The sequence below is a fragment of the Panulirus ornatus genome, chromosome 21 (assembly GCF_036320965.1).
Source record: "Panulirus ornatus isolate Po-2019 chromosome 21, ASM3632096v1, whole genome shotgun sequence".
In the NCBI taxonomy this organism is placed as follows: domain Eukaryota; kingdom Metazoa; phylum Arthropoda; class Malacostraca; order Decapoda; family Palinuridae; genus Panulirus; species Panulirus ornatus.
This window is the reverse complement of record NC_092244.1, coordinates 5,538,830-5,551,094: the sequence shown is the minus strand read 5'-3', so window position 1 is coordinate 5,551,094 and position 12,265 is coordinate 5,538,830. Positions and strand designations below refer to the sequence as shown.

The 12,265-nt window shown below is 44.7% G+C and overlaps 1 protein-coding gene across 1 annotated transcript; it reads right to left on the bottom strand.

Annotated features, from left to right (window-relative positions):
• Positions 1–1,211: 1,211 nt before the first annotated feature.
• LOC139756309 (uncharacterized) lies at positions 1,212–10,582 on the bottom strand. Its single transcript, XM_071675606.1, has 6 exons — positions 10,265–10,582; positions 7,934–10,029; positions 7,015–7,116; positions 5,208–5,324; positions 4,052–4,165; positions 1,212–1,552 (listed from the first exon to the last, which is right to left on the bottom strand). The coding sequence occupies exons 1-6, from the start codon at positions 10,437–10,439 to the stop codon at positions 1,352–1,354; spliced, it is 2,805 nt and encodes a 934-aa protein (XP_071531707.1). The 5' UTR covers positions 10,440–10,582; the 3' UTR covers positions 1,212–1,351.
• Positions 10,583–12,265: the final 1,683 nt, after the last annotated feature.

Sequence of the window (12,265 nt, the reverse complement as noted above, 5' to 3'; positions counted from 1 at the left end):
CATCTTTTTATGAATTTTGCAGAACTGGCTCCCAGCCCTAATGCCACATGTTGATAGTAGAGCTTTGATGTCCAATTCCCTTAGTAAACTTGCAAACCTGGCATAGATTGATGTAATAGGATGTATATGATTGAAGGTTTTAGGAAGAGTTGCTTAGATAGGTGATCTGAACCAGGGCATGTGAAACGTCCAGGGTAAACCAAGAAAAGGCCTGAGGGGCCTATTTGTGGATCGGGAGCTGTGACTTGTTGCACTGCACATGACAGACAGAGAATGAGTTTGAGAAGATGTGGCCTTTTTTATGTTTCCTGGCGCTACCTCACTGACACGGTGTGGCAGTGCTGTTTGTTTACTCATTTATTTATTTTCCTAAAACATGCTCACCATTTCCATTGTGAGCGAGGTAGCACCAAGAACAGATGACAGGGCCTTACAGGGAAAATTTCTCACCTGGCTACTTGTTCTGTTCCTTTTTTAGGAAAGTGATACAGGAAGAGAGGATTTCCAGGCACCCACTCCCACCCCTCTTAGTTGCCTTCTGTCGTACAGGGAATGTGTGGGCAGTATTCTTTCTTTCTTTCCTATCCCCAGGGATGATAAATATATAGAGAAAATGATCGAGTACATTTTTTTGATGACCAATATATTTTATTTCCATGCTATTTCCCAACCACATTTTCAAGACATGGTTTATCAGTAAAATATGTAGGTTATCAGAGACATTAGAAGCTCTAATTATATTTATCAAATTGTAACCATGGCCATAGCTATTCTCAGGCATTGAAACTGAAAGCAGACTGCTATCTCATCTTTGATTGGTATGATGATCCAGCAGCCAAGGTCATATAGAAAACTGAACTGCATTTTTTCCCTGAGATACCAGTATATCTAAACCAACTGCATAAAGGTTTTGTGGTTTCAGGGATCTATTGTTTAATACTCTGTTTGCTGCTCTGTATAGTTTTGTCACCACCTAGATTTAATAAACTCCTTTCTAGGTAAGGATGAGAGGTACATACATGTGTAGTTTTCTCTCCAGGCTTATTATGTTTCAGAGCCAGGCTGCTGCATATGTTCACTGAGATGCTGATGTATGAATGTACAAGTTATAAAAAGATTTCACCATCTTTTAGATAACTGACATAAAAATACAAGCCAACCAAGAATACTTTCCTAAACATCTAACTGATCTATATTTCCTTTAATTTATGGACATTATTTTATTTTTTCCCTTTTACAGTAATTCCTTGGTTTCTCCGACATTTTTAACTTTTAAGCCTAACGCAAACAGTCCAATATAACCATTTTTCCTTCTTTTGAAAGTCCTTTGTGTTTTTTCTTCTGCAAGGCTTTAGTCACAGAGGTGAGGGTAGACATGTGAGAACTTCCCATAGGGACAGGCTGAGGCCGGGGGGCCTTGCTGGTACATGGGCTTGCCTAACATGTTACCCTGAGGGCCATAGTTACACACATACACCCGAGTGGTGCCACCCATGAAGGGTAGGTAGTACACTGCCCCACAGCCCACCTCTCGCGTTGACGACCATACCATCTGCCAAACACTTCAATGTTAGCATAGACAGGCATTAGCTACTTTGCTGCGATTAAGTATAGTAATATATATATATTCATCCCTGGGGATAGGGGAGAAAGAATACTTCCCACATATTCCATGTATGTTGTAGAAGGCAACTAAAAGGGGAGGGAGTGGGGGGGCTGGAAATCCTCCCCTCTTATTTTCAATTTTCCAAAAGAAGGAACAGAGAAGGAGCTAAGTGAGGATGTTCCCTCTAAGGCTCAGTCCTCTGTTCTTAGCACTACCTTGCTAATGCGGGAAATGGCGAATATGTATGAAAAAAGTATGTATATTTATTTATTTATTTATTTATTTTGCTTTGTCGCTGTCTCCCGCGTTTGCGAGGTAGTGCAAGGAAACAGACGAAAGAACGGCCCAGTCCACCCACATACACATGTATATATATATATATTTTTATATTATTATTGTACTTAGTCGCTGTCTCCCGCGTTATTAGGTACAGTAGGGTTGAGGGTCAAGTCAATTGGGAGGTAAGTTTGAATGGAGAAAAACTGGAGGAAGTAAAGTGTTTTAGATATCTGGGAGTGGATCTGGCAGCGGATGGAACCATGGAAGTGGAAGTGAATCATAGTGTGGGGGAGGGGGCGAAAATCCTGGGAGCCTTGAAGAATGTGTGGAAGTCGAGAACATTATCTCGGGAAGCAAAAATGGGTATGTTTGAAGGAATAGTGGTTCCAACAATGTTGTATGGTTGCGAGGCGTGGGCTATGGATAGAGTTGTGCGCAGGAGGGTGGATGTGCCGGAAATGAGATGTTTGAGGACAATGTATGGTGTGGGGTGGTTTGATCGAGTAAGTAATGTAAGGGTAAGAGAGATGTGTGGAAATAAAAAGAGCGTGGTTGAGAGAGCAGAAGAGGGTGTTTTGAAATGGTTTGGGCACATGGAGAGAATGAGTGAGGAAAGATTGACCGAGAGGATATATGTGTTGGAGGTGGAGGGAACGAGGAGAAGTGGGAGACCAAATTGGAGGTGGAAAGATGGAGTGAAAAAGATTTTGTGTGATCGGGGCCTGAACATGCAGGAGAGTGAAAGGCGGGCAAGGAATAGAGTGAATTGGATCGATGTGGTATACCGGGGTTGACGTGCTGTCAGTGGATTGATTCAGGGCATGTGAAGCATCTGGGGTAAACCATGGAAAGTTGTGTGGGGCCTGGATGTGAAAAGGAGCTGTGGTTTCAGGCATTATTGCATGACAGCTAGAGACTGAGTCTGAACGAATGTGGCCTTTGTTGTCTTTTCCTAGTGCTACCTCGCACACATGAGGGGGGAGGGGGATGGTATTCCATGTGTGGCGAGGTGGCGATGGGAATGAATAAAGGCAGACAGTGTGAATTGTGTGCATGGGTATATATGTATGTGTCTGTGTGTGTATATATATATGTACATTGAGATGTATAGGTATGTATATTTGCGTATGTGGACGTGTATGTATATACATGTGTATGGGGGTGGGTTGGGCCATTTCTTTCGTCTGTTTCCTTGCGCTACCTCGCAAACGCGGGAGACAGCGACAAAGCAAAATAATAATAAAAATATATAAGAGCAAGGTTATTAAGTACAGTAGAGTTGAGGGACAAATCAATTGGGAGGTAAGTTTGAATGGAGAAAAACTGGAGGAAGTGAAGTGTTTTAGATATCTGGGAGTGGATTTGGCAGTGGATGGAACCCTGGAAGCGAAAGTGAATCATAGGCTGGGGGAGGAGGCAAAAGTTCTAGGAGTGTTGAAGAATGTGTGGAAGTCGAGAACATTATTTCAGAAAGCAAAAATGGGTATGTTTGAAGGAATAGTGGTTCCAACAATGTTATATGGTTGCGAGGCGTGGGCTATGGATAGAGTTGTGTGCAGGAGGGTGGATGTGCTGGAAATGAGATGTTTGAGGACAATATGTGGTGTGAGGTGGTTTGATTGAGTAAGTAATGATAGGGTAAGAGAGATGTGTGGTAATAAAAAGTGTGGTTGAGAGAGCAGAAGAGGGTGTGTTGAAATGGTTTGGTCACATGGAGAGAATGAGAGAGGAAAGATTGACCAAGAGGATATATGTGTCAGAGGTGGAGGGAACGAGGAGAAGTGGGAGACCAAACTGGAGGTGGAAAGATGGGGTGAAAAAGATTTTGAGTGACCGGGGCCTGAACGTGCAGGAGGGTGAAAGGCGTGCAAGGAATAGAGTGAATTGCAACAATGTGGTATACTGGGGTTAACGTGCTGTCAATGAATTGAACCAGGGCATGTGAAGCGTCTGGGGTAAACCATGGAAAGTTCTGTGGGCCCTTTTAGTTGCCTTTTACAACATGTGGGGAATACATGGGAAGTATTATTTCTCCCCTATCCCCATATTGAATTAGCCCAACAGCCTAATGAGTTGCCTATCCCTGGACTAGCTTATGCATAGAGTTTGTGTGTGTATGTATCATGATGTTATACAGTATGATAGATGAGTATGGTGAAGGCTCACCTGTCCATAATGGCCAATATCCACACCTTGATTCCTAAGACTGAACTTTTTCACAAATGATTTAGGCATGTGGGCTACTTCATCATACCAGTGCTGGATTGCTTGACTCCAGTTCTGTTGAAGAATAAGAAATAATTGTACCTAAGTTACGACAAAATCATCTGAAAATAGATTAAAAGTGGATTTATGTAGAATATAAATTATCAGATTTACAGTTATATTTGTCAGTAACACAACAAGCATCCACATGCTTAACCTGCTGAGAATGAAGCTATGACTATTTTAGCACAACACAGTAATTTTAGTATGATGGCCTTGACTAGTTCCAGTAAATTCAATGACCCTCTTTCAAACCTATGGCTAATACCACTACTCAAGTTGTCATGCTTAAAGGCCATATCAATGAACTCAAAAGTTTGATCTCTCCCAGCAGTGTGATCAGATAACAGAAGTTAGGTCTTGCTTACACTAGCAACAAAGGGTATTTTCATCACATAATACTCAGTTAGTCATCCACAGCATACATGTACATACATACAACATTTACTGGCAACACTTTACAGCTGGTAACTTGACAGAAGCCTCAAACAGTCCAATACCACACTGCAGGAGAGATTTAAGATGTAGGAATAATGGTATGAATGCTGCATTGTAATGTTACCAGGTATTTATAGTGCCCAGGGAATATATATCAAAGGTGGTGGGTTCGATGCCAATTCACCCGTTCCACCTACAAATACCTCTTCTCTTCTTTTACTACAGTTCTTTCTATTACTCACTCATTCCTCTCTATCAATTTATCTTCCAATCTTTTTATCTCTTCTCCAACCCCTCTCTTTCCCTCTCCCTTCTCCCCATAGTCCACCTCATATTTTCCTTCCAATCCTGTTCCTTTACCTTTCTCACCCCAACACTACATCCACAAATTCACTCCTTCCTTTTCTTTTCTCTCTCCTCTATCCCACCTCTCTCCCTCTCTCTATGTCAGTTTCCCTTTCCCTTGTATGTTTAACTGGCTACAGTACCATATGCCACCACCTGAATAATTTCACATCTTTCCACCCCACTGTAAGGGGACCAGTACTTACTGAAGTATAGTAATTGCCCCAATACTGAAGGGGGATAAGGACACTACATCACTGTGAGATGTACTTACAGGGGCGGGGTCATTACCCCACTGGTAGTAAAGGTTTTGCCCCACTTCGTAGTCCCGGGAGCAGATCTTTCGCTCAACTCTGCCGTCGTGGTCAAATATACATTGGTTGGCCCAGGCCTGGTGAGAAAGCGAGAGTATCAGTTAGCTTCATTGTAATTAATGTTTGATAACTGACAAGAAGACAGGTGCCTTTGAAGATTTTTACCTTCCGTTTTTCTTTTCTAGGAATGGTTCTACTCATGTCAAGCCCTGAGACACAACATTTTCGTTTGAATCCCAGCTCGGTGAAGGATGGGCAGGGATGGCTGGTGGTACAGTTAGATTATGGGCTATTGTTAACGCCTATGATAATCCTACTTGGGTAATTTGTCATAGAAAATTGATCCATAATAAGTACCCATTCCACAATATAACTTGTTCAGTAGGAGGATATTACATGGAAGAGAATCTTGGTTCAGACTTATACCCCTTGACCTACAAGATGATGACCCTTGAGCACAACGGTACGACCATTAGGGCTGGTCCATAAGCTGACCCATACTCAAGGATCATAACTTGCCCAAGGGCTATACTGTTGTGTTCAAGGGCTATACTGTTGTGTTCAAGGGCTATACTGTTGTGTTCAAGGGCTATACTGTTGTGTTCAAGGGCTATACTGTCGTGTTCAAGGGCCATACTGTTGTATTCATTGACCAAAGGCCATACTGCTGTGCTCTAAGGGGTTAAGTTACAGCGTAGGGAAAAACGAGGAAACCATATATAGTACAGCACTGTAAGATATTAATTCCATGTGGTGAGCATTTGCTGGGCAGGAAAGTATGTGATGACCAGTTGCTGTACAGGAAAGTATGTGATGGCCAGTTGCTGGGCAGGAAAGTATGTGATAATCAGCTGCTGGACAGGAAAGTATGTGATGATCAGTTGCTGGGCAGGAAAGTATGTGATCAGTTGCTGAGCAGGAAAGTATGTGATGACCAGTTGATGGGCAGGAAAGTATGATGACCAGTTGCTTGGCAGGAAAGTATGATGATCAGATGTTGGGAAGGAAAGTATGTCATGACCAGTTGCTAGGTAGGACCCAAGCAGCTGACACAGCTTGTGTGATCTAAGGAGACATGCTTCTGCCCACACAACATTTACAGAGATCCACCTCCTCTCAGACATTTCATCAAGGCTGCTTAGGTCGTCTGATTTAATATCTCGAAAGCACATCCCCCCGCCTGTCTGTCTCTCCGTCAAACTCTCCCGTCTTCTTCGATGGCTCTGTAAATTTAACCACTTCAACTAGGAAACATCTGATTGTCTTATATAGATAGATACAGCAAAGGATATTTATTAGTAATGCGGGCCTCAACAAGCGGCAAGGTGTGCATTCGGAGTTTTCCTTTGATGCAGGACGACCCGGCGCCCAACCGACAAAACGATAGCTAAATGCAATTTTCTCGGAATCAGTCATTACAGAGGACGCCATCAGACACTTAAGATCTTCCTACTTAGGTTGACAATACTACAAAGTGCCGAACAAGGTATCGATCCCGCTGTAGACAAATAGTAACCTAGTTCACCACTGCCTCAGGGTACTCGTTGTTTCACGGCAACAAACCAAGGTACCCAAGTGGTGGGCACGGTCGCATCTCTTTCCTCCATTGCGAAACAGGTAATGCATGTGATGATTTAATGCACTGGACAGTAGTATACACTCATACTTCCAAACATCTATAAGACAACGGTCTGATAGCTTTGTCAGGATGTGAACAGAGGTGTGTTCAAAGTGTGGTCGGGGGGGGGGGGGGGGGGGGGTGCTGACCTGAGCCACAATGGCAAGTTCCTCGTTCCACCTCAGGACACACATGTTGGAGGCATGAGGCTGGGGTCCCGGGTCGCCTCTGCTCTCCTCCCCGCTGGCAACCTGTGAGGGGAATGAGTGAAAGATAAGCTGTGATAAGAAAGCACAAAAGCATATGTATGTACCTCTACGGATGAGAGGTTTGCTTCAGTCATATGTCATCCTGGGCACATATGTCGGCTCCATTACTACCATCGTTTTAACCTTATTTGTTCTCGTTCTTTTTACTTACTGATTTCTGTATGTCAGTTGAACATTGTTCTTTTTTCGTTATTCATATATTTGTTTACACACTGGACATATCTCTTCACTTTTTGATCATCTTATTTTCCTGTTCACTTACCCACTCATCTGTATCATCAATCAGTCATCCATCAGTAAACCTGTCCATCCGTACGTTCACCTACCCATTCATCCAGCCTTTTGTCCATCTACCTAGCCGTCCGTGTCCATCCCTCCATCTATTCATCTACAACATCCTTTTTTTTTTTTTTCTAATTCAAGAAAGTCAGGTTGTTGGTGGGTATTTGCCCCTGGTGACTTGTTCAGGCCAGGATGTGGGTGGGTGCCCTTTTAGCACTGCGACTCGCTACCCAAACAAGACCTGGGTTTGAATCCCGGACGGGGCAGTCGGTTCACAGCTGTTCATCCTATGAGGGCAGGTCGATAGACGGGTTACCTGACGTAACAAACAGCTTTCAGACTATAAACATATACATACTCACAACTTCTTCAAGCATATAATTGCAGATCTTGGGCACGAAGGCATAACCTTTGACCTAATCCCTAAGGGTCAGGTTGAAGGCCAACCCATATCATACCCAAGGGTCGTGCCGTTAGAATCAAGGCTCACATCGATGTTGTCACGACCTAGTCTAACCTTGGCTCTCAAGATGTTGTGTGTGTTGAGGATCTCCTCTTGTTCTTCGCTGGTGATACCGGACTTGCTGATGACGCAGTCCGTGTTGGGCTCCAGGGTCATGCTGTGGAAGGGGTCGAATGTCGAGTAGTTACAACGGGGCTCGTTGGTAAATGGTTCCTTTAGGTGTGGGGAACTTGGGTCTGTTGGCTCGGGGGTAGTTGGTTCTGCTTGTTTGGGGGTTGTTGATTCTGCCAGTTTGGGGGTAGTTGATTCTGCCAGTTTAGGGGTGGTTGGTTCTGCCAGTTTTGGGGTAGTCGGTTCTGCCAGTTTGGGGGTAGTTGATTCATTTAGTTCCGGGGTATTTGGTTCTTTTGGCTGGAGGGAAGTTGGTTCTGTCGGTTCGGGGTTAGTTGGTCCTGTTGGCTTAGGGGTAGTTAGTTCTGCTGGGTGGATGGTGGGTGATTCTGTCTCCCGGCGAGCAGTTGAAAGAGATGCGGCTGAAGCCGGGTGTTGGAGGGGGTCTGGCTCTGATGGTTGAACCCCAACTGAAAGCAGATCATAGAAGCCAGGCGAGTAAGTGGTCCGGTGGGTGGTTGATTGTGGTGCGTACAAGGCATTTGTTCCTGAAGTATGAGGAGACGTAGTTGATGTATGAGGAGATGTAGTCAATAGATGAGGAGACGTAGTTAATGGATCAGATGTAGTCAATACACGAGGAGACGTAGTTAATGGATGAAGAGACGTAGTCAAAGAATGAGGAGACGTAGTCAATGGATGAGGGGACGTAGGTAATGGATGAGGATTAGACGTAGTTAATGAGTGAGATGGGTGAGATGTAGCTGATGGATGAGATATAGTTGATGGTTGAGACTTAGCTGATGAATGAGATGTACCTGATGGATGAGATGTACCTGATGGATGAGATATAGTTGATGGATGAGATGTACCTGATGGTTGAGATTTAGCTGATGAACGAGATGTACCTGATGGATGAGATATAGTTGATGGATGAGATGTACCTGATGGATGAGATGTACCTGATGAATGAGATGTACCTGATGGATGAGATGTACCTGATGGATGAGATATAGTTGATGGATGAGATGTAGCTGATGGATGAGATGTAGCTGATGAATGAGATGTACCTGATGGATGAGATGTACCTGATGGATGAGATATAGTTGATGGATGAGATGTACCTGATGGATGAGATGTAGTTAATGGATGAAATGTTAATGGATGAGATGTAGTTTCCTCAGATGGATGAGATGCGTCTGGTTGGGACTTGAATGTGTCAGGTAGCTGGCATGTGGCCACTCCTTTTAAGTCGACGCTAGTAGAGTGAGGTATGTGATTCCTCAACCAACTCGGAATGCGAAAGAATAATGGGTTCCCTGAACTGAGGGACTTCGGATCCACAGACTCGAACATAGTCTTTGGGAGATTCGGGTCGAACGCCTTCTTAGACTCGGGTGGAGAGGGCTTCGGGGGACTGAGGTTGAATGGGTTATGCGACTGCAATATAGGGGACTTTGCATGACTGGCATCCAATGGGTTTCGCGAGTGGGGGGTATGCCGTGATCTGGGCTTCACGTGCGCTTTATTTCCGTGGTGGTTGGTCCTGTGGGCGCGCTGTAGTGCTCTGAACACACGAGACTTGATTGCTTTGAGTCGCCAAGAGATGTGTGAACCTTGAGGATGGTGTGGGGTGTGGCTGGAAAACGAAGACGCTGGCTCCGTCGTTGACTCCTCAGAAGATGCACGGCAGGGAGACGAGGACGCTGGCTCCGTCGTTGACTCCTCAGATGATGCAAGGCTGGAAGACGAGGACGTTGACTCCTCAGTAGGAGCAAGGCTGGAAGGCGAGGACGCTGGCTCGGTCGTTGACACCTCAGGAGGGGTGTGGCTGTAAGGCGAGGAAGATGGCTCCGTCGTTGACTCCTCAGTAAGGATGTGGCTGGAAGGTGAGGAAGATGGCTTCGTCGTTGACTCCTCAGTAAGGGTGTGGCTGGAAGGTGAGGAAGATGGCTCCGTCGTTGACTCCTGAGTAGGGGTGTGGCTGGAAGGTGAGGACGCTGGCTCCGTCGTTGTACCTTCAGCAGGCAGCTGACTGCCTATGAGCATACAGTTTATCATCAGTAGCAGTAAAGGATAAACAAGACTAAAAGTAAGAATTACCTGGAAAAATCCAAAATTTAAAACTAGAAGTCCATGTGAAGACAAGAGGCTCATGTGAAGACTAGTACTTCGTGATGATTACTCTCCTAGAAATCATAGATTACTCATACAAAGACAAACAGTTAATGAAGAAGACAGATAGACAGAGACAGATGACCGTCATTTACTTACCTTCACAGCGGCAATTTGGCATCAAGAAGGTGTCCAGGACAGCCTTGCCTCTGGATTGTTGGCAGCTGATGAACAGGCAGTTGTCATTGAAGCTGGCCACCGTGTCGCCTATGTTCTTCACCTTACGGTTGTAGTAGCAGTGGCTAGCCCAGAGGCGGAGGTAACTGAGGCCCATATGGACATGCTGCTGACTCCCTGCCCGGCAAGGAACCTCGAAGTTGGCAGGTAAGTGGCAAGAACACTGCTCTCGGGTCTGGAGGACGATCTTGGCCCCGCTGCCACACACCAGGTCACTACACGCCTCCGGTATCTTCACCACAATCTACCAACACGAGGACAACAACACCTGATCATCTCTGACTGGTGAGCAATGTTTGTTATTGTTAATATACTGTCTAATTCTGGCGGCCTCTTTCATGGCATTCACAGGTGAATAAGGCTCATCACAGAGCATGCATGTGATTGCACCATAACTTGAAAGGCAGTGAACAAATACTGATAGTCTATAGGCCTAAAGCTAAAATGATTAACGATCAGTCTACAAAAGTAGAAGCTTATGAACGATCGGTCTACAAACAGTAAAAGACTATGATGACTGTCAGAAGCCTATCTGTGATGATGAGCACGGCGATATATGCTCAAGCGACTACCAAGAGCCTTTGGACAAATACTACAAACACTAAAATATTTCAAAGTCTAGAAAGCACATAACTGGTGTTAGTACCCCAAATGAAGGACCCTGCAAGAAAAGGAAAATCAAGAACACATCGCGAAGAAATGTAACGATTAACGTGTAACACGTAACGTGTGTATGTGTAACCTTTAAGCAAGTTACTGGGAGAGACGGGCAACCAACCTGGCCACTCTCGTAATGCCTGCCGTTGTACACACATTGCGGCTGGTGACGCACTCTGCTGCGACTTGAACCGTGCCAGAATGCCTCCACCATCATTCCTGAAAAAAATATTCCTTTAAGTGGCACCTACACCGTGTCGTATCGTATGTCCTTCTTACCTAAGTTCACAAGCGAGTCATTCCGTATCACCGTTCAAAATATGAGCAAATTTTCTTTGGCTCAAAGCTTTTCTTATTTCAAGACTACGAGCAAAGACCTCCATAACTCCCCATTCTACTGAAAGGTAATTACACCATATACGGCACTAGATTTACAAGTTCCATCGTAGGATTGTGGAGCTAGAACTAAAGAAAGGCGTAGCTCCGAGAAATAGTCGGGTGCGGGGAAATTGGTTGTGGGGGAGAAACATGAAAGGCAGGGCAGGGTTCGATGCTGCAAGTGACGTTCGTGAGGCTGTCGAATCGGTCGACCATCAAATAGGGGTATCGTGGTCACCATGTTTTCAAAACACGGAGACGCCCTTTATCCATGCATGATGCGATGATACAGGTGTTTCTTTTCCTGCCATCAGCTGTAAGGGTCATACCCTGTTCCCTCCAGTGGTGTTGTCTTAGGCGCCCTGTTATCAACGTGGTTAATGATGCGTCGCCCCAGGGTGCACCTATTCTGACCAATATAGCATACATTTTGGGCTGCACAGTTCCTACTCTCACGGGGGTTCTGGTAAAGCACATTGGCCTTAACCAAAATGTCCCTAGGGGCACTGGTGTTGTTGCGTATGATGAGGCTGGCTAATAGGGGGCTTTTGTAGTAGATAGCAACTCAGGTTTTTGTGTTTATTCGAAGGGGTACAGGTTTTTGTTTGACTGTTTTTTCATCCTGTTTGTCTGATACAGTGAGTGTTTTACGATAGTGGACGGTCAAGTTGTTCTGCTGCTCTGGTAGAAGTGGTGACATGTACCGCTACAAAAGGTTCCTCATATATGGCATGAAATTTTTATTCGAGTAGCTATTCTTGAAAAGGATATTCTCCCCTCGTCGTGCTTCCCATTCAGGCCAATCAAAACGTGGGGAATCTACAAAAGCATCTGTTATTCACATGGTATTTGACACAGTTATTAATTTATGATTTAAAAAAAAAATTG

Excerpts from the sequence above, each read along its gene's own strand:
- LOC139756309 (XM_071675606.1), bottom strand. The coding sequence starts at position 10,439 with ATGGGCCTCAGTTACCTCCGCCTCTGGGCTAGCCACTGCTACTACAAC. Across the intron at positions 7,117-7,933 it reads ACAACATCTTGAGAGCCAAG|GTTGCCAGCGGGGAGGAGAG; the intron begins GTTAGACTAGGT and ends TTCCCCTCACAG. Across the intron at positions 4,166-5,207 it reads GGGGTAATGACCCCGCCCCT|AACTGGAGTCAAGCAATCCA; the intron begins GTAAGTACATCT and ends ATTCTTCAACAG.